We start from the raw sequence: 22,062 nt of genomic DNA, 5'->3' as shown, positions 1-22,062 counted from the left end.
AGGATGAAAGTTATAGACATTTCCATTTTACGAGGGAAAATCAAGGAAGAAAGGGATCAGCAGTTCCAAGCAACTTTGAAATTCATTAGAGCAAATACTATTAGGACTTAATGCTCTGTGACTTGAGTCTTTACCCTTCTGGATCCATGGCCCTTCCCTCTGTGCCTGTGGCTCTGGCTTTGGCCTCTGTGCCTATGGATCTGCAGCTCTGGCCACATGTTCTCACTTACTTCTGGGAGCTAAAAATTAAAACAGTTGAACTTAGGAAGATAGAGAGTAGAATGATGGTTACCAGAGGCTGAGAAAGGTAGTCTGTAGAATTTTTTGAGTCTAGCACCCTTCCTTCATTTCATCCTGTCTTTGTGTCTTTCAATTCAAGCTAGCAGTATTTCTGTTGGTATAACATTCTCAAAAGATCTTGTGTCTTGCATATGTCATGGTCATCTACTCCATAGACAGATCTTTCCTGGAAAATCCCATCTTTATTGTTAGCGTCTTCTGACATCATTTGGAGGATCCATGAATCACATGCTTTATCTCTTCAGAACTAGCAAAAGGTTATTCAGCCACACTCTTGCCCTTCTCTCCAGAGTATGCTTTCCTAACAGCGACTTTACTAATCTTTTGCAATTTGGACAGGCTGAAAACTTCTCAAAACATCAAGTCCTGGTTCCTCTTGCTTAAAGTTTTTCCCACCATTTATCTCTTTGTTCTTGCTTTTATACTAAGCCTCCAGAAGAAGGTAGGCTGTAACTTTAGCACTTTGAGAAACAGACAAATGAATCAGACAGTTGAAAATTAAAATATCAACCTTATCAGTGATAAAAGTGTTTACAGCATAACGCTTAGGTCTGTAACCAATGTGCTTGTAATTACTAACCCCTAAACTGCAGCACCTCTTCTCACTCTATCTAGCCCCTCCCTGACACACAGGGACAGAGTATGCTGTGGTCAATTTACTTCATTGATGAGCAGAGACTGGCTGCTCTGTGGACAGGCTCCTTTGTAGGACAGAGAAACCAAAAGGGGCTGAGCCATATATGCTTAATTACTTTACTCTAGAGAAAGAGAGAGGAGGATGGAGCCATACCACAAAACTGCAGAAAGGGCAAACATACCTATGTTAGGGACCAAGGTAGGTAGGAAACTGGGAGGCAGATGGAATGATTCTTTCTAACACTAAGGTGATAGGCATTTTTGCTATCTACCTGTCTTATCAGTTATAGTGAATAGTGTTTTTTCTTTGACTATGAATTACTAAAAGCTCCTTCAAATCAAACATGTAACTATTTGAACAGTTTAAATGATAGCACCTATTTTTTATATAAATTAATATAATATACATATAAATTAGATATAAATATAATTTAATTTATATAATTAAATTATAAATTAAATTACATGTAATATAGAATATATTTTATAATTATGTGTAATTATATAATTATTATAATTAATTATATAATTATATATAATTATATAATTATATATAACAATTATATAATTATAAATTATAATTAAATTTATATGCATATTTATATATAAAATTAAACTTATAATTATATAAACATAAATTATAATATAGATAATATAAATATAAATTAAATGCCTGCTATCATTTAATTTATATTTATATTATATTAATTTATATTATAATTCTCATGTAGCTTATTGTCCTGTAATTTATAGGTTTCTCCAACAACTAACAGAAGAGAATTCTGAGTTAATTAGTAAGTTGTGGACTGACATTCAGCAGAAAATAGCAACCGAGTCACAAATAACTCCTCCAGGAACGCCATCATCTGCTCTTTCATCAGGGGAGCAAAGAGGTTTGTTTCCCTTTTGCATTATTTCTAGGTGCCTGCTTTATTAGGTTCATTCTTGAATGCAGTAATTTTTAAAGGAATGTTATTTGAATTTTGACTGCCTTTGCCTAATTGACTAAAATACTGATGGATCTGTCAATTGAAATACTTTCTTAAGAAGTTTGTTCACTTGAGATACTTTTGGAAATGTTCTTCCTTTTAGCTGCTCTGAATGCTACCAATGCTGTCAAGAGACTCCAAACCAGGCTTCAGCCTGAAGAATCTACTGAGACTCCAGACTCAAGCTATGTTGTGGGACACGTGCTGAACTCAAGGAAGCAAAAACAGCTGTTAAATAAAGGTTCAGTCCCTTAATTTACAAAGATGAATATTAAAAATGTAACTTGATACAGCTGTCTTAATCTCTTAGTCAATGTTTTTCTCCCTTAATCTCATCCACATGGTTCCAACTGAAAGTTTATTGAATGGTAGCTAAGAAATGTCTCCTACCACATGTAACTCTGGAACAGTGGTTCTAGTGCATTCATTATAGCTAGTGTAAATCTGGTTTAAACTGTTTAATTTTTATGAGAGAAATGGTGATATCGTCTATAAAAGCCTTTTATAAATTGTGAACAATAGTCAAAAGATTTTTCTAGTAGTTTTCTAGTCATAATTTTTCCTGGTCTTAAAATAGAATGACTTCTCTCATTATCAGTGAAAAGAAAACCGAATTTGCATGCTCTTTCCAAGCCGAAGAAAAACATGTTATCAGGTAGCACAACCTCTGCAGACTTACCAAATAGGACTAATTCCAACCTGGATGTCCTCAAACACATGATACATGAAGTGGAACATGAAATGGAAGAATATGAGTGGTGGACAGGTCGCGAGGTCAAGGGTCTGCAGAGCAGTCAGGGTCTTACAGGCTTCACTTTGTCGCTGGTGAGCTCCCTCTGTCGCCTGGTTCGGTACCTTAAAGAGGTAAGAACATTAGGTTAGTAGAGTCTTCTTTTCAGGCAGAAATGCATGAGTTTTTTTTCCTTTCCATTTATTGCAACCTCCAAATAAAGTACAGTCAAATTTGAATAGCTTCGTTTAAAATACCTCAGTTTTAGATTATCTGCAGTAAAGGCTTATCCTTTAAGTCTTTTCTGCCGTTAGTTGATACATGCTCAGATAAGTGATTTTAATTTTAATAAGAGCTTTAGCAAATTATAATTAGTAGGGTAAATCTGCCATTAATATAATTATATCTTGTGCTAATATTAAATATTACTGTTTGACAGTTGTAGATTAAATAGAACTGTTAACTGTGTCTGCATTCTATTGCTATTCTCTGCTTCCTACTCCCACATTCAGTTTGGAGAGTGGCATTGCCTATAATCGGTAGACTTGATATGTGGGAGAATTCTTCATGTTCCCTGTATGTCTGGTAACTCACATATGGCTTCAATGTCTAAGTGGGAGATGTTTTATTGTTGTAAAAATAATTTATAAAATAAGCAAGAATTCTTTGTTTGGCTGGGCGCGGTGGCTCACGCCTATAACCTATAATCCCAGCCCTTTGGAAGGCCGAGGCGGGCAGATTGCCTGAGGTCAGGAGTTTAAGACCAGCCTGGCCTCAACGTGGTAAAACCCTGTCTCTACTAAAAATACAAAAATTAGTCGGGCATGGTGGCGGGTGCCTGTAATCCCAGCTTCTGGGGAGGCTGAGGCAGGAGAATTACTTTCACCAGGGAGGTGGAGGTTGCAGTGAGCTGAGATCGTGCCACTGCACTCCAGCCTGGGCAGCAGAGCAAGACACTGTCTCAAAAAAAAAAAAATAAAAAAAGAATTGTTTGTTTAATTTGATTTCAAATAATCATCCACAGAATGCCACAGAATTAGAGTTAGCTATGTGTTTCATCTTTGAAAATCTATTTAAACTGTTACGTACTTAAGCCTGTTATACAAATATGACAAAAATGTTTAAGGAAACTTTATTATTTAATAAGATAGATTTACCACCTTAATACAGATGTTTTAGTTTCTCTAGAGCCGTCTTCCTAAAATTGAATTGCTTTTTTTTTGAGACAGGGTCTCATTCTGTTGCCCAGGCTAGGGTGCAGTAGTGGCATGATCTCGGCTCACTGCAACCTCCACCTCCCGGGTTTAAGTGGTTTTCCAGCCTCAGCCTCCCAAGTAGCTGGGACCACAGGTGCATGCCACCACACCCAGCTAATTTTTGTATTTTTTTTGTAGAGACAGAGTTTCACTATGTTGCCCAGGCTGGTCTCGAAATCCTGAGTTCAAAGCGATCTGCCCACCTTGGCTTCCCAAGGTGTTGGTATTATAGGCGTGAGCCTCTGCACCTGACCCTAAAGTTAACTTTTTAATGACAGATTCATTGTATTGTCAGACCTATTAAAACCTTAACATTCTTTCACCCTTAACTCAGGAATCTTCAGGAGTATACTTTTGGCTCTTGGAGAGTATTGCAGGCTTAGAAGCATGTACTTTTTTTTTTTTTTTTTTTGAGACAGAGTCTCGCTCTGTTGCTAGGCTGGAGTGCAGTGGCATGATCTTGGCTCACTGCAACCTCTGCCTCCTGGGTTCAAGAGATTCTCCTGCCTCAGCCTCTTGAGTATCTGGGACTACAGGCGTGCACCACCACGCCCAGTTAATTTTTGTATTTTTAGTAGAGACGGGGTTTCATTCACCATGTTGGCCAGGATGGTCTCGATCTCTTGACCTTATAATCTGCCTGCCTTGGCCTCCCAAAGTGCTGGGATTACAGGCGTGAGCCACCACGCCCGACCAGAAGCGTGTACTTTTAAGCTAATCACTTGTTTTACAAAGTTAAACCATTTAAAGTTGTAGTCATTTACTTTAAATTATATTTTAACAAGCTTAATTTTTGAATTGGCGATATAGTCACATATTATGAAATTCAAAGATAACAGCAGATTGTACTAACTCTCATGACTAACTTCTAGCTAGCATGTTTGCTTATTTATAGCCAACTATCATTCCAGATACCAGTGTATCTTTCTAGAGATGGTCAGTGTATATTCAAATAATATGTATATGTATATCCCTCTACTTTCTTTTTACAAAAAATGTAGTTACTTAATTTTATATAGCATTTAGTTCATTTTATTCTATTTAAAGAAGGGAAGAGGATAAAGAAGCACATTTTCTTTAATTAAATATAATAAACCTTTTAATAAAACTCTTCATCATTACTGTCACATAATATTTGCTTCTTTGTAAATATCTTCTTTGCCAGCTTTGAGTGCAAACTTTTAGTTTTCAACATGTGATGCTATTGGTGGAAGTTTATTTGATATTTTTTTGTAGAGTGAGATCCAGCTACGTAAAGAAGTAGAGACAAGGCAACAACTGGAACAAGTATTAGGTGATCATCGAGAGCTCATTGATGCTCTGACAGCTGAAATTCTTCGTCTTAGAGAAGAAAACGCTGCTACACAGGTACTCAGATGAGATCCCAATTTTTATGTGTTCAGTGGTATAAAACATCTTTAAACATGTACTGGATTCTCTTAGAGTTGCTTTTGGTTTAACTGTATTGATGTGATTACTTATCAGTCATTTTTATCATCAGTGGCAGGTATTATTGAACATTTATTACATGGAAGTACTATAGTAGAAACTTGGAAGTAGTATATGGACTGTCTTCCTGTCTTCAAGAGACTTACTATTTAGTGGGAAGACAGAGTCTACATTTAAATTATAACTACAAGTGTTACAGTAGTTAATCCAAAATGTGAAATGAGTGTTATGATAGCCACTTTTAATTTCAAAACAGCAGAAGATAGCCTTTGAGGAGTCCTTTTGCAATTACATCAGATGCCATTTACAGTTGTTCACAGTATCTTCATAGTTGTTACATAAAGTCCTCTTTGCTGCTTGAGTAATTGCTCCTTTTCTTTTTTAAAAGACTTACACCATTCTCTTCTGGAAAACCTATTGCTTCCATGCTGCATTGAGCATTCTTCCTTTGTGAACTTTTTTTTTTTTTGAGATGGTGTCTCACTCTGTCACCCAGGATGGAGTGCAGTGGCATGAGTTCATTGCAGCCTGGACCTCCTGGGCTCAAGTGATCCTCCCACCTTAGCCTCCCAAGTCGCTGGGACTACAGGTGCGCACCACCATACTCAGCTAACTTTTTATGTTTTGTAGAGATGGGGTTTCACCATGTTGCCCAGGCTGGTCTCGAACTCCAGGGCTCAAGCTATTCGCCCGCCTTGGCCCTCGAAAGTGCTGGGATTACAGGCATGAGCCACTGCACCTTGCTTCTTTGTGCACTTCTGATACTGTCTGGATATTGGTATTATTGCATTTATCAAATTGTTTTATACTTATATGTGTACTTGTTACTGAGACTGTATGCTTCTTGAGTGTACACAGTCTATTTTATTCATCTTTTTTGTTCTCATATGATGGTTATTATTACTTTTATTTATCAGCCAGAAGAGACTAGACAAGTAATAGTTAGAAGATAAATTATGTTTGTGTTAATGGACATTAGATGTAGATGTATAATTTTTTAAAATTGATAATATAGGGCCAGGCGCAGTGGCTCACACCTTTAATCCCAACATTTTGGGTGCCAAGGTGGGAAGATCACTTGAGGCCAGGAGTTTGAGATCAGCCTGGGTAACAGAGTGAGACCTGTCTCTACAAAAAATAAAAATATTAGCTGGGCATGGTAGCATATGCCTGTAGTCCTAGCTGCTTGGGAGGCTGAGGCAGGAGGATCACTTGAGCCTAGGAGTTTGAGGCTGCAGTGAGCTATGATTTTGCCATTACACTCCACCCTAGGTGACAGAGTGAGACCCTGTCTCTAAAAAAAAAAAAAAAAAACAACAAAAAACCGAAACCACACACAAATTTGATAATATAGTTCACATACCATTAAGTCCTCCACCCTTTTAAAATGTACAAATCAGTGTTTTTAGTATGTTTGAAGTTGTATGCCAGCACTGTTATCTAAATCCAGAACATTTTCCTCACTCCAGAGAGAAATCCTGTACCCTTTTTCTTTTTTTCTGAGATGGAGTCCCACTCTGTCCCCCAGGCTGGAGTGCAGTGGCATGATCTCAGCTCACTGCAAGCTCTGCCTCCCGTGTTCACGCCATTCTCCTGTCTTAGCCTCCTGAGTAGCTGGGACTACAGGCGCCTGCCACCACGCCTGGCTAATTTTTTGTATTTTTAGCAGAGACGGGGTTTCACCGTGTTAGCCAGGATGGTCTCGATCTCCTGACCTCGTGATCTGCCTGACTTGGCCTCCCAAAGTGTTGGGATTACAGGCATGAGCCACCGCGCCAGGCCATCCTGTACCCTTTAGAAGTCACTCTTCATTCTCTCTTCTCGCCAGCTCCTGGCAGTCACTAATCTACTTTTTGTGTTTGTGAATTTGCCTAATATAGATATTACATAGAAATGGAATAATGTAATATGTGCTTTTCTTTCACTTAGTATAATGTTTAAGGTTAATTTATGTTTAGCATGTATCAGTACTTCATTCCTTTGTATTGCCCAATAATATTCCATTGTATGGATATACCATATTTTATTTATCCTTTCATTAGTTAATGAACATTTGGGTTATTTTTACATTTTGTCTGTTATGAATAATGCTGCTATGAACATTCATATACATATTTTTGCAGAACATATGTTTAATTCTCCTGGGAAGACGTGCAGTTTTAAAATGTACTAATTTACTTAACAAATCTTTGTTGAATACCTGCTGTGGGCCTGGTACTGTTCTAGGTACAGGAAATAGAATAGTGAACAAAATATAGAAAACTTTGCCCTCATGGAGCTTACATTCTAAATAAATCCTAAAAACAAAAAGTTGAAGTATAGTAAGTTAGATGGTGATATGTACTTTGAAGAAAAATAAAGCACATAAAGGCACAGGAAATGCATAGGATGGGGTAGGATGCAGTTACAAATGAGATGGGCCATGCCTGTCTGAGGAAGTGACATTTGAGCCAAGACCTGGAAGAGGCGAGGAGTGAGCATGTGGGTAGCTGAGAGAAGAGCAGTCTGGGCAGAGGAAAAGCAAGTGCGAAGGTCTTGCGGTGGGAGTGTGACTGGTGAGCTTAGAGTCATCAAGGAGATCAGTGTGGCAAGAGTAGAGTATGAGGAAGAGGAAGAGAGAGAGGCAGGAGACAAGATCAGGTAAGCCCAATTACATAGTGCCTTGCATGATGGTTAAAGATATGGGCTTTTATGCTGAGTGAGATGGGAAACCACTAAAGAGAAGAGACGTGATTTGTCTTGGGTTTAAGAGGATCACTCTGGGCTGTGTTGAAACTAGATCAGAGATTGGTGCCCTTTCTTGAGTCGCATGCCCTTAGTGTCTTATAACAAAACAGTTCTACTAGGCCAAAAACAGTTCTACTTACTAAGTTGTTGAGTCCAAACAACTATGTCCTAACAACTGAGGGGCTGTTTGAGAAAAAGTAATACTTTCTCTTAAATAACTACAATTATTTACTAATGGGTTATATGTACCTTTTGAGCACTGTACCACTTCTCAAAGCTTGGAATCATGTGGGACACAATCATTCTTATTTCCTGTTCCACACTGATTTTCCTCCAGAACTTGTTTTTTTAACCTAGCAACTGCTGAAAACCCAGCCATGAGAAGATTTGACATCCTCAAAAGGAATGTAATGGAATCTGACATTGAAACTGTGAACTGTCCTGAGCTAATAGTTCACCAGTGTCTGATAGATGGCAGGCATCACTATTTCCCTTGAAGATTTAAATTTTCCCCGGTGCCCCTGTAAGTTCACTTTAGTGCCCTGAGGTGCCTCAGCAAACAGTTTGGGAACAGTATGGGACTAGAGTAGGTGGCCAAAAAGCAGAATATTACATGAGGAGTTATTGGAATAGTTCAGGTGAGACATGGCAGCTTGGTCTAGGGTGGAAGTGGGAGAGGGTGTGAAAAGTGATCAAGTTATGAATATATTTTGAAGGCTGACCAATGCAGTCTGCTAATTTATTGGATGTGGAGTGAAGTAGAGGATATTGGAAAAGAGTCAAGGGTAATTCCAAAGTTTTGGACTGAATAATTAAAATGATGAAGTTGCCATTTATGAGGTAAAGAAGGCTTGAGGAGGAATTTGGCTTTATGTATCTTAAGTTTGAGAAGTCTATTTGAGTTCTAGATGGAGGTGTTGAGTAGGCCACTGGATATATGAGTGTGAAATTTGGGAAAAAATTTGGGCTGGTGGTATAAAAATGTTTACTATACTTCATTCAGCAGTACTATTAATAATATTTCTGAGTCTGGCTGCACCTGACTTTTATCAAATGTCTGTATCTCTCTAAGCATACATGAGAGATATATATATGCTTAGATAGAAGTTTGTTACTAGCTGCCATCTTTGGGTTTTCTTACTTTGTCATTATTACAGAGTGTCAGCAATTTACAGAACTCTCCTTTTCTTCCTTCTACCTGCAATCTTCTCTACTTCTAGGAACATTTGTGTAACACCAATACATAACTTAGATAAGCATTATGTGGTAGTGATCAAACCTGATGTTTTTAGATGACATACTTGTATCATCCTTGTAGAGAAGATTAAGAACAAAACAAATTCATCTAACCTTCTGGGCAATCTATTTGACTTTTACATGTAAGAATGGAATTCTAAACACTGAACACATTCAGCTCTGTGCCAGAAAGTAAATCTATGGGTATGGTATTTTGTGGGTGATCTTTTAAATATAGAAAAAAAAAAACCTTATGTAATATTAAAAAATATATATATACACACACATATAGACAAAGATGAAAATATCTATATACATATATAAAATATAGTGTTATCTCTCTCATGCACATATGTAAAAATCAAGTTGTAATTAATATTTATATTAATTACATACAGAATTTTGTGCTGTTCATGTTTACCAGTTTAAATGCCTGGGTAATATTCATTGTTTCCTCCACCTCATGTATCTGTGTCTCTTGGGGGTAGTTTAAGAGTTAGCTGAAACATCTATATGAAGAGGTTTTGTAAATGGAAAGCCCTGTAGAAAGGTTAATTCTTATTGTTATAGCAGGGTATTTATTAATTACTGTTTCATGATTTACTTAACCATTTCCCTATCATGGAACTATTAGAATATTTATAATTATAAATAGCATTGCTTTAATTTGAAGTCTCAAATTCCTGAAGTATTTAAAATGATGATATTATACATACATATCCTTTGATATGTATTGATATGATATTAAACACACGTATCCTTTGTGTGGTTTGCTTTCTAGGTGGTGGTTTGATGTTTGATATGCTAATAATATTATTTCATATGTTTTCCTCCCCAGGCAAGACTTCAGCAGTACATGGTCACAACAGATGAGCAACTGATATCACTCACACATGCTATTAAGAACTGTCCTGTGATAAATAACAGACAAGAAATTCAGGCATCAGAAAGCGGAGCCACAGGTAGAAGAGTTATGGACAGTCCAGGTGAGTGTGGTCTTACTCTCTCAGACTGTCATTAGACTACTTAATGGCCTTAGATAACAAACCAAACCTTAAATCTCCAAACTTATATAGACTCATTGACTGTTTATGCATGTACAGTATTGTCACTACTACAGTTGCCACTACTTTTCCAGCTAATATTGGATGCTTGCTCTATGCCAGATACTTAAGTCTTACATGCATAATTTCAATTCGTGTCATAATAGTCTGATGAGGTAGGTGTTATTGTTATCCCCATTGGTGTTATCCTTAGAGGAAACAGGCTGAGAGAGAGTTGGTAACTTAGCAAAGTCATACAGGTAGAAAGTAGCAGAACTGGACACCTAGACCAAAGAGAGTGCTAGCACTTTTAATCCCAGTGCTCTAGATTCAGAAGAGATGGTTTTGGAAAGAGAAAAATACTGAGTTTTAGAAATTCATAACTTTTGTTCATGTGTGATAGTGTTGTTATTTTGAAATTCTTCCTTCATCTCATGTGCCATCATATGCTTTAGGCTGAATTGGACATTTTGGTTTTTTCATGTGTTTTACTTTTAAGTAAGACTTTGATGAGTATCTGTAAGAAAAGTGTTTTATGTATTTAAAACCGTTTTCTTAGGATGGATTCTAAGAAGTGGCTGACCAAAATTTAACTTGCATGAGGTAAACTCATTGGCTAGGGCACATCTCTGTCTTCTGGTGGAGTCTTGCTATTTTTTTTTTTTTCTTTTTGGGATGGAGTTTCGCTCTGTCACCCAGGCTGGAGTGTGGTGGCGCCCTCTCGGCTTACTGCAACCTCCGCCTTCCAGTTTCAAGCGATTCTCCTGCCTCAGCCTGCTGAGTAGCTGGGATTATAGGCGCCTGCCACCACACCTGGCTGATTTTTGTGTTTTTAGTAGAGACGGGGTTTCACCATGTTGGCCAGCCTGGTCTCGAACTCCTGACTTCATGATCTGCCTGCCTTGGCCTCCCAAAGTGTTGGGATTACAGGCGTGAGCCACCGCACCTGGCAAGTCTTGCTATTAATATCTCAGTCAAGGAATATGTTAGTGTTTTACTATTATCTGAATTAAGCTTCACTACTGAGAAAGCTTTTAATTATCCTATAGGTAAGAAGGGCTGGGAGTAAATATATTGTAGAATTATTTGTTTTGTTTTGTTTTGTTTTGTTTTAATTTTTTTTAGTATTTATTGATCATTCTTGGGTGTTTCTCGGAGAGGGGGATTTGGCAGGGTCGTAGGACAATAGTGGAAGGAAGGTCAGCAGATAAACATGTGAACAAAGGTCTCTGGTTTTCCTAGGCAGAGGGCCTTGCCTCCTTCCGCAGTGTTTGTGTCCCTGGGTACTTGAGATTAGGGAGTGGTGATGACTCTTAACGAGTATGCTGCTTTCAAGCATCTGTTTAACAAAGCACATCTTGCACCGCCCTTAATCCGTTTAACCCTTAGTGGACACAGCACGTGTTTCAGAGAGCAGGGGGTTGGGGGTAAGGTTATAGATTAACAGCATCCCAAGGCAGAAGAATTTTTCTTAGTACAGAACAAAATGGAGTCTCCTATGTCTACTTCTTTCTACACAGACACAGTAACAATCTGATCTCTCTTTCTTTTCCCCACATTTCCCCCTTTTCTATTCGACAAAACCGCCATCGTCATCATGGCCCGTTCTCAATGAGCTGCTGGGTACACCTCCCAGACGGGGTGGCGGCCCGGCAGAGGGGCTCCTCACTTCCCAGACGGGGCGGCCGGGCAGAGGCGCTCTTCACCTCTCAGACGGGGCAGCGGGGCAGAGGCGCTCCCCACATCCCAGACGATGGGCGGCCGGGCAGAGACGCTCCTCACTTCCTAGACGGGATGATGGCCGGGAAGAGGCGCTCCTCACTTCCCAGACTGGGCGGCCAGGCAGAGGGGCTCCTTACATCCCAGACGATGGGCGGCCAGGCAGAGACGCTCCTCACTTCCTACACGGGGTGGCGGCCAGGCAGAGGCTGCAGTCTCGGCACTTTGGGAGGCCAAGGCAGGCGGCTGGGAGGTGGAGGTTGTAGCGAGCCGAGATCACGCCACTGCACTCCAGCCTGGGCAACATTGAGCACTGAGTGAGCGAGACTCCGTCTGCAATCCCGGCACCTCGGGAGGCCAAGGCTGGCAAATCACTCGCGGTCAGGAGCTGGAGACCAGCCCGGCCAACACGGCGAAACCCCGTCTCCACCAAAAAATACGAAAACCAGTCAGGCGTGGCGGCGCACGCCTGCAATCCCAGGCACTTGGCAGGCTGAGGCAGGAGAATCAGGCAGGGAGGTTGCAGTGAGTCGAGATGGCAGCAGTACAGTCCAGCCTCGGCTGGGCATCAGAGGGAGACGTGCAAAGAGGAGAGGGAGACGGGAGAGGGAGCCAGAATTATTATTAATTCTTGTTATTGCCTGTGGAAAAAGTCAGAAAGATTTATGTTGGTGAGACCAAAGATTTATGTAATATCTTCCTGAGTCTCAGCTCTTGTAACTCTTTTAAAATACTATGGAATGTGACTATGTTGTGATAATGCATGACCTGTGAAGTTCCTTGTTTTGTAATGAGCCTTATATATGGAGGTCAGTGCATTAATATGACCCATTTTAGCCATTTTGTTACTTGTTATGACCATTAAAAAGCTATCCATAACAAATAATGAAAAATTCTACCAGCCTAGGCAGCATGGTGAACCCCGTCTTTACAACGAATACAAAAAATTAGCTGGGTGTGATGGTGCATGCCTATAGTCCCAGCTACTCGGGAGGCTGAGGTGGGAAGATCACTGGAGCCTGGGAGGTCGAGGCTTCAGTGAGCCAAGATCGCTCCACTGCACTTCAGCCTGGGTGACAGAGTGAGACTCTGTGTGAAAAAAAGGAAAAATGAAAAAGACAAACTCTGGAATGCCACATAGGATTTTTTAGGAGTCCCTAACTGGCTCGCTTTTCATGGCTTTGAGGCCTTAGTGATTTTCTCAAAAATAGTAACTTCTCAGTACTAGCCCCCCAGGAGCCTGCCCATGAATGATTGGCAGAGGAGGATACAGCCTAGAAAGTGAAGGCTCTAGGAGCTATGTTGATTCATGTGGATTTTGCACTCTACTGAGATGCATTTAAGAATAAATACCTGAAATGTGCTCATAGTTTCTTTTTGTTCCTATTGTACTAATATCCTCTCATCTTCTTCAGAGCGTCCAGTTGTAAATGCCAATGTCTCAGTGCCATTGATGTTCAGAGAGGAAGTGGCTGAATTCCCACAGGAAGAGTTGCCTGTTAAACTGTCTCAGGTGCCAGACCCTCCAGATAACATGAATCTGGCCAAGAATTTTCCAGCACATATTTTTGAGCCAGCTGTGTTGTTAACACCACCCAGGCAGAAGAGCAACTTAAAATTCTCTCCTCTTCAGGATGGTAAGTCTTCTTCTAAAGTTACATGAAAGTTGTTTTTTAATGTTTCATTTGTGCAATGTATTACTTTCACCATTACATGAAAAACAGAATTGAAAAAGACACTGATTACCACACATAGCCTTTAAGCTGAAGGAAGAATTTTCATGCTATGTGTATCATACCTGTGGTCATGTGTGACATTTAATTAATTTTATTTTATATCTATTTTATTAAACATTGTAAGTATTAAACTCAGATCAAAAGATCAGAGTCCTTAGCATTAAGATTCAGAGTAAGGGGAATCCCTTTTGTCCCTGTGGTCCAGGAGCATTTCAAAGAGTTAGAAGCAGGAGATTATACTCCAAAGAGTAATGAAAGTTAGACTAAGGAAAGGTGAAAACTGTGATTTTAAGGGTCTTGTAAGTGACATCTGGTCATTATATTCACCTCTTTCTCATCAAAAGTTTTCAGCTCAGTTAGTTGAGAGAATTTTATAATAAAAGTTAATGGACAATTAAAAATAGCTTTAGAGTTACTCTTGCAGCTCACAGGTAGAGTTTTGAATAAACATGTTAAGAATATATTATTCTTAGCTCAAAGATTCTTAACTTAGGGTTCATGAATGGTCTTCAGAAGTTCCATGGACTACCTCATTGTTGGGAAGATTAAATTTATTTGTCCCCATGTACATTTTTTCTGGAGCTATTGTTTTTATTTCATTTTTAAAGAGGTCTTTAGTCAAAAAAAGAACCACCATCTTAAACTCTCTTCCAAAGTTTTTTGAAAAATATTATTCAGGTCTGATTAGCCTGAATTTTTATTTCTTTGACAAGTTTTTTTTTTTTTATTTTTACATAAGGGAACAGAAAAATAACTGTTTATTATTATTGGGACATACAAATTTTGTGCAATTTTCTGCACTTTGATGTATGTTTCCAATAAAGGACACGAAGAAGCCCAGGGGTTAAAGAAAATGGCAAATCCTTGCTATTAAAAATTCTGTTTTGGTATTTATAATGCAGATGTAGCATTTGTCAGATCAGTATGGTGCAGTGGTGGCAGTGCCAGGCTGAGAGTCAGACGTGCTGGTATCTTGGCCCGTTTATTGTTGACTAGCTGTGAGGCATGAGGCTCAGATAGTTTACCTTTTCTAGACCTAAGTTTTTCCATCTATGAAATGAGAAGATATTTCTTTATCTTTAATGTTCCCTCCAGCTCTATCATTGTATGATTCAGTATTTCCTCTTCAGAGGGCTTCAGTTACAATAAATATGTTTACTCTGATCACAACCGTACTAAATGCTTGTTAAAGCAAATTTGTCAGGGATTGCTATAGACAACATTTTGTTAATATCTTCAGCAAGTTTGTATTTAAAATAACTGCCCATTTATTTTATAATGTGCAGACAGCTGCTTGTGAATATGTATTTGAATTGGTGATGTTTTATTATATTTTTCAAGCATTGTTTGGAATACTCACATATAAAGAATTATTCAGTTAAACAGAATATGCAGATGAAAATGGGTGATACATAGGGCCCTTCATCAGCATTCAGTTCTCTTTTAGGATAGCTTTGTCTAATAGAATTTTCTGGGTTGATGAAAATGTTCTGTGTCTGCTCCATCCAGAATGGTGGCCACTGGCTGCATGGGGCTAGTGAACACCTGATATGTGGCTTATGTGACTGAGAAACTGAATTTTAAATTTTATTTAATTTTAATTAACTTAAATTTGAATAGCCACATATAGCTAGAGGCTGCCATATTGGACAATATTGCTGTAGAATTTCCCATCATAAATATTTTCCTCTAGCTATTGATTTATTTCTGCTTTTCTTTACAGCCATGCTTCTTGAACGAGTAGTGGGTGTGTGTGTCTGTGTGTATTGGTGTGCAGTTTCATTTCATTTTCTGATCTCCCATTCATCCTTTATTTTAAAATGTTCATTCGAATTCATATTTGTATATGGTTTTTTAAAAAGTACTGTCAATTTAACCCAGAGAAAGGCTCTCTAAAACAAACTGATATTTATTTGAGATTGAGAATTGCAATGGGAATATGGTGGGCATATTCAGGGAAGTAAAGGAAGACAAGAGTTTTTAAAGGGGAAATGAGGAGGATTATTTAAGTTGTTTTGAGATAACTATCCTTGGCTACAAGGATCAATAACAAGGGTGGCATCAGTCTAAGGTTGGATAGGCAGTTGCTGGGCAAATGTCCTCGCAGAATTATTTTTTGTGTAAGATTGTGGTGTCCTTTGTGCAAGGTTCTGGTTTTTGAAGTCTCTTGAACAGTTCTTGTTATCAGTCATACATGCATAAGAACCCTTCCTTCCTGGCTTTTTAAGGCTCCACTTATCAGTCACTTGTGTCTGATAAAGTGACTCTGATAAAGTCACTTGCGCTCTGACACAAATGTCTGAATTTTTTTTTTCCTTTGAGATGGAGTTTCGCTCTTGTCACCCAGGCTGGAGTGCAATGGTGCAATCTCAGCTTACTGCAACCTCTGCCTCCTGGGTTCAAGCTATTCTCCTGCCTCAGCCTCCTGAGTAGCTGGGATTACAGCCGTGCACCATCACGGCTGGCTAGTTTTTAAAATATGTATTATTAGTATAGACTGAGTTTCACTATGTTGGCCAGGCTGATCTCGAACTCCTGACCTGAGGTGATCTGCCGACCTTGGCCTTGCAAAGTGCTGGTATTATAGGAGTGAGCCACCGCGCCCGGCCAAATGACTCCATTTTGATTCTGACAGCTTTCACAGTACATACCCCTAAAGGCAGTCATTTTCTGCCTGTAATGTCCTTTGCTCAGTTCCTATTACTATGTAATCTTTTAAAAATTTTACTTCCTCAGAGAGGCCTTTCCTGGTTATCTGCTGTTTAAATTGGGTACTTATACCCACTTCCTCATTCCCCAAGATTCCCAGATGTGAGTTAATACATGCATTAAAATGTGAACTTGACAGATGGTTTTTCACAAGGGTACTAACAAATGCTTTAAGGAATGTAAAAAGTCTCTGTACTTGATTACGAGGGGCGGCATTGCTGGTGTGTTCTCTGCTGAAAATAGTTTAAGCATTCAGAAGCCAAACCCTTCTACTGAAATACTTTTCTAACTACCATGGTGGGCTAATGAAATGAGTATAGTGCCAATCTATGGGAAAATAATACATATTTGTTATTTTTAAATTCTTATCTATAGTATTGAGAAGGACTGTTCAAACTCGTCCTGCTCCACGACTTCCTCCAACTGTGGAAATAATTGAGAAGGAACAAAATTGGGAAGAGAAGACCTTACCTATTGATACAGACATTCAGAATTCAAGTGAAGAGAATCGTCTCTTCACTCAGAGATGGAGAGTCTCTCACATGGGAGAAGATTTGGAGAACAAAACTCAGGCTCCTTTTGTTAACCTCTCACAGCCCCTCTGCAATTCCCATTCCAACACTCAACAGTCAAGAAGCCCCACATTCTCAGAAGAGCTCCCAGTACTGGGAGATGGGCAGCAGCTGAGAACAAATGAGTCATTAATACAAAGAAAGGACATAATGACACGAATTGCTGATTTGACATTGCAGAATTCAGCTATCAAGGCACATATGAATAATATTATTGAGCCCAGAGGAGAGCAAGGGGATGGACTCCGGGAGTTGAACAAACAAGAAAGTGCAAGTGACATGACTTCTGTGAGTACCATTTAAGGATTGATTAGGGACATATAGGAATTTAAATAGGAACTTTAGCTTGGGCAACTTAAGAAACTTCTTTTCAGAAGTGATCCTAGAAAGCTTTGAGGCTAGATGGCTTATGTTTGGCATGTCCTCAATACAATAGGTCCAAGTTATTTATCAGTCTGTTGTACATACAATACAAGACAGCATAAAAGGAAAATTATATAAATGAAAATAGGACAAAGATAAAATGCGTAGGAAAGCTAAGATTAAGTTAGGAATGAAGTTTTAGGTATAAAATATAGAATTAATATTACTTGAATGTTTGCCACACAGCCACATGTTAATTGAAAATATTTTTATTTTTAAAATGGCTCATAAAAGAGTATTGGCCCTCAACTCATGAGTAGTTAATTTTTGAGGACATAGAATGGATTTTCCTATAGAAATGAGGTGGTTTTTTTGTTTTGTTTTGTGTGTTGTTTGTTTGTTTTGTTTTTTTTGAGACAGAGTCTTGCTCTGTTGCCCAAGCTGGAGTGCAGTGGCGTGATCCCGAGATCACGCAACCTCTGCCTCCCGGGTTCAAGTGATTCTCCTGCCTCAGCCTCCTAAGTAGCTGGGATTACAGGCATGCACCACCACACCTGGCTAATTTTTGTATTTTTAGTAGAGACGGGGTTTCACCATGTTGGTCAGGCTAGTCTTGAATTCCTGACCTCGTGATCTGCTCGCCTCAGCTTCCCAAAGTGCTGGAATTACAGGCATGAGCCACTGCGCCCAGCCTGTTTTGTTTTTTTGAGATGGAGTCTCACTCTGTTGCTCAGGCTGGAGTGCAGTGATGCAATCTTGGCTCCCTGCAACCGCCGCCTCCTGGGTTCAAGCGATTCTGCTGCCTCAGCCTCCCGAGTAGCTGGGATTACAGGTGCGTACTACCACACCTGGTGAATTTTTGTATTTTTTGTAGAGGCGGGGTTTTGCCATGTTGGCCAGGCTGGTCTCGAACTCCTGACCCCAAGTGATCTGTTTGCCTCGGCCTCCCAAAGTGCTGGAATTACAGGCATGAGCCACTGCATCTGGCCAGAAATAATGTTTTAAAGGATTATTAAAGCCAGACTTTAATATACATATTAATCATCTGGGGATCTTGCTGAAATGTGGTTTCTGATTGAGTAGGTCTAGGGTAGGACCTGTGCATTTCTAATAAGTTCCCAAATGATGCCAGTGCTGCTAGTCTGAGGACCACGCTTTGAGTAGCAAAGGTCTGCATTTTATAGTGCAGGAGTTTTGTAAGTTAAATAAACTTTGTGGGCTAACCTGGTAACTTAAACCTTCATTTCGTTGTTTATGGGGGAGATAGGAAGTCTAAATTCCAGCTAGGGAGGGTTTATAAAAGAGCTCCAAATGCTGGTTCCAGTGATGGTAGACACTTTCTTTTACCCCTTCTAGAGCCAAGGCAGCTCCTGTCAAGTTTCTGATAGGAGGAGCTGGGCACTGTCACTGGGGATTAGAAGCTCGTGAGGTGGCTGTGTTCATAAGGGCTTTAACAACAGTGGGTTGGAGGACTTTGGTGAGGAAGGTTAGGGTGAGGTGAGTCATAGGGTAAGGGCCATCTTTGTCAGCACTGGGTCATGGGGAATAAGGACAATATGGGTACTGAATCATAGAAGTAGACAGAAGGAACTGGCAGAAGAGGAGCCAGAAAGGAATATTGCTAGTAGGGAGCAGCCAGCCATTGGTAGTGGTGTATATAAGTAAATATCAACTGCCTCAATTTTGAGTCACTGGGAGGCATTTATATATTTGTAGTTTTGAAGATTATTCATAACAGGCAACTCTTGGTTTAAAAAAGACAGCAGAGTTTAATGTTTTGCTTGCCTCCTTTTCTAATTAGTGTGTAGATTAAGCTGGAAGGGACTATCTAATATTTCTGTCTTCACTACCCTCTTTTGTTTTAATTGGAAATACAAAATGATCTTTAATTCATACTGATTTTCCTATTTATTTATTTATTTATTTATTACTAATAGACATAAGCTAAAAATCAGTGATTTTTATTAGGGATTGTTTTTTCCCAAAGAGAAATGAAATAACTAGGACTGAAATAATGACATAATTAGGAATAATGAAATAATTAGGAATGACATAAGCACATTTGGGGGGGAATTTTCAAATTAAATTTATGCTATATTTTTTGGGTGGCTATTTTTTACCCTACCTCTCATATTTCTTTCCAATCACCAACTATTCTTGAATCAGATACCTTAGGCCAAAAGTGGCTTGGGGAGGCTGACATATGGTTAGAAGGAGTGACAAGATTCCCAGAATCTTTGCCAAATGGTGCATATTTGAAGACTGTAATTATAGAAACTTCTGTTTGCAAGATAGCAGAGCCTCTTTTGTAATCTGTCAAACTGCAGAACTGTCTTCAAAGATGTGTGGCATTTACTTAGAGACCAGCTCACTTGGAGCAGTCTCTTTGCTCATGTGATCTTTTGTGCAGCTCTGCAGATACTAAGAGATACAGAAAAGCTTTTCCCAGAATATATGCTTAAGGGGACTGTAAATTCTATTGTATGCTCACTATTCACATTTATATATAGTAAGGGCTATGAATACTAACTTGCTGGCATTTGTAAGTCAAAATTGTGTGAGATCGAGGCGGGTGGATCACGAGGTCAGGAGATGGAGACCATCCTGGCTAACACGGTGAAACCCCGTCTCTGCTAAAAACACAAAAAATTAGCTGGGCGTGGTGGCAGGTGCCTGTAGTCCCAGCTACTCGGGAGACTGAGGCAGGAGAATGGCGTGAACCCGGGAGGCAGAGGTTGCAGTGAGCCGAGATAGCGCCACTGCACTCCAGCCTGGGCGACAGAGTGAGACTCCGCCTAAAAAAAAAAAAAATCGTGGGAGAGATTTTTCAGTATTCGGTATTCAATTTGTACTTTTTTTTTTTCTCCCAAAGACTTTTCCAGTAGCACAGTCTCTAACACCAGGTAGTATGGAGGAACGGATTGCAGAATTGAATCGACAAAGTATGGAGGCTCGTGGAAAACTACTGCAGTTGATAGAGCAGCAGAAACTTGTTGGTTTGAATCTTTCTCCACCAATGTCACCTGTTCAGTTACCTCTCAGAGCATGGACTGGTTGGTCACAAATTCATGATTTAAAAACTAGAAATATGAAGGTTTTCAGTTTTCTTGATTTTGCAAGTTTATATTAAGCCAAAAGAAGTATCAGAGCATATATTTTGGTGCCTTCAATTTTGCACAGAAAGAAATAGCCCTAACTCACAGGTTAAGTGACAGAAATGGGATTAGAAGGCAGATCTCCTGATTATTTCTGTCCTATGATGCCTATAGTTAATCTTCGGTGTCTGAGTTCCTAAATTATCGTACATCTAAATGGGATTCATTATAGTGTACGGTTCACTTAGGTCATATGCTGCAACTAAGCATGAAATATCTGAATGTTCATTTAGAATTTCATCAGCAACGAATTACAAGTTATTATTCTGTAAAACAGTTAAAACATTTTCACTCAATTAAATTTTTTGTTACATTTAGGAATGTGAAAAGCTGGAGGGGATTCTGAATAATAAAATAGTAACTGAAAAAATTGTCATAGTATTCACATTCAAAAAGATACTGATGAAACGAAGTATGTATCAAGTTGCTTTTTATCAGAAATTGCACTATTAAGGCCCTCAAGGGACAGAGCTACATGAAGAGTACTGAGAGATTGATTTTGGCCCAGTAAAAGAGAAGGCTCTAATTGTCAGGAATAGAAAAAGCTCCATGTACCAATAATTGATGTGTTCTCTGAGATGTTCAAACATTGGTGTTTGAAGGGGACTCATATGTCTTATTTCTGGTTGAAGTAGGTTACCTTTAAGATACCTTCCAATAAGACTTTTCCCCTCAGAAATTATTTCCTTTTTGAAATACAGACCCAGAAAGCAGACTCTTTTGGAAATTGCTGGAAAAAGATGGTAATGCATTTCCCCAGGGCTCTCTCTGTTTATTCTAGGCTTCCTCAAATGACAGTTTCGTCTACTGTTCTTCATAGTTATGAAGCCTAGAGACAACTTCTGATTAGAATAAATAAATCAATTAACTATGTATGAACATGTGCTATGTGCGAACATGTACTATGTGCGAACATGTACTATGTGCCTGCCATGTGTGGGCTTGAATACTCTAGCATTTGAGTAGGGGAGCAGGCAACAAACAAATCAATATTTGGGATAATATCAGTTAGTGCTAAGTGCAAGGAAGAAAAATAAAGCAGATCAGCCTTAAGAATAATTTTGTGTTTAAATATACATCTTCCATTTCAGTATTTGTGTATGGTTAAAATATGCTTTGATTTATGTTATGTAATTTAGTCCTCAACATACTTTAAGAGGAGACAGGGCTAATATTATACCTATTTGATGAATAAGTAAACTGAGGCACAAAGAGGTTATGTGATTTATCAAGTTACAAAGCAAGTTGTGGATTTGCAACTGCATTCTTTCCTGTCCAGTGATTTATCTCTAAAGTATTCTTTTTATAAGTAAAATTCTTATATTTGTTTAAAAAAAAGCCTCTGTGGACTATAATGATAAAAATAAAAATAAACCATATGCCATGAAAAACCTCTTTTGTTTTCTAGGGTAACTGAGGAATATTTTGTAAAATTAAATAGG

The 22,062-nt window shown here is 38.9% G+C and overlaps 1 protein-coding gene across 10 annotated transcripts in view; it reads left to right on the top strand.

Moving 5' to 3' along the window:
* Positions 1 to 22,062, top strand: part of SPICE1 (spindle and centriole associated protein 1) — a 77,739-nt gene that overhangs the window by 51,528 nt on the left and 4,149 nt on the right. For all 10 annotated transcript variants that reach the window (XM_055110282.2, XM_055110281.2, XM_055110283.2 and 7 more), the window contains 8 exons: positions 1,690 to 1,829; positions 2,029 to 2,166; positions 2,524 to 2,789; positions 5,148 to 5,279; positions 10,162 to 10,309; positions 13,501 to 13,722; positions 16,906 to 17,390; positions 20,338 to 20,518. In XM_055110282.2, the coding sequence (XP_054966257.1) occupies positions 1,690 to 1,829; positions 2,029 to 2,166; positions 2,524 to 2,789; positions 5,148 to 5,279; positions 10,162 to 10,309; positions 13,501 to 13,722; positions 16,906 to 17,390; positions 20,338 to 20,518 (1,712 nt within the window). The remainder of the gene's footprint in view (positions 1 to 1,689; positions 1,830 to 2,028; positions 2,167 to 2,523; positions 2,790 to 5,147; positions 5,280 to 10,161; positions 10,310 to 13,500; positions 13,723 to 16,905; positions 17,391 to 20,337; positions 20,519 to 22,062) is intronic.

The sequence above is a fragment of the Pan paniscus genome, chromosome 2 (genome assembly GCF_029289425.2).
Source record: "Pan paniscus chromosome 2, NHGRI_mPanPan1-v2.0_pri, whole genome shotgun sequence".
NCBI classification, from domain to species: domain Eukaryota; kingdom Metazoa; phylum Chordata; class Mammalia; order Primates; family Hominidae; genus Pan; species Pan paniscus.
The sequence above is the reverse complement of the archived record's forward strand: the minus strand, read 5'-3'. Positions and strand labels throughout refer to the sequence as shown.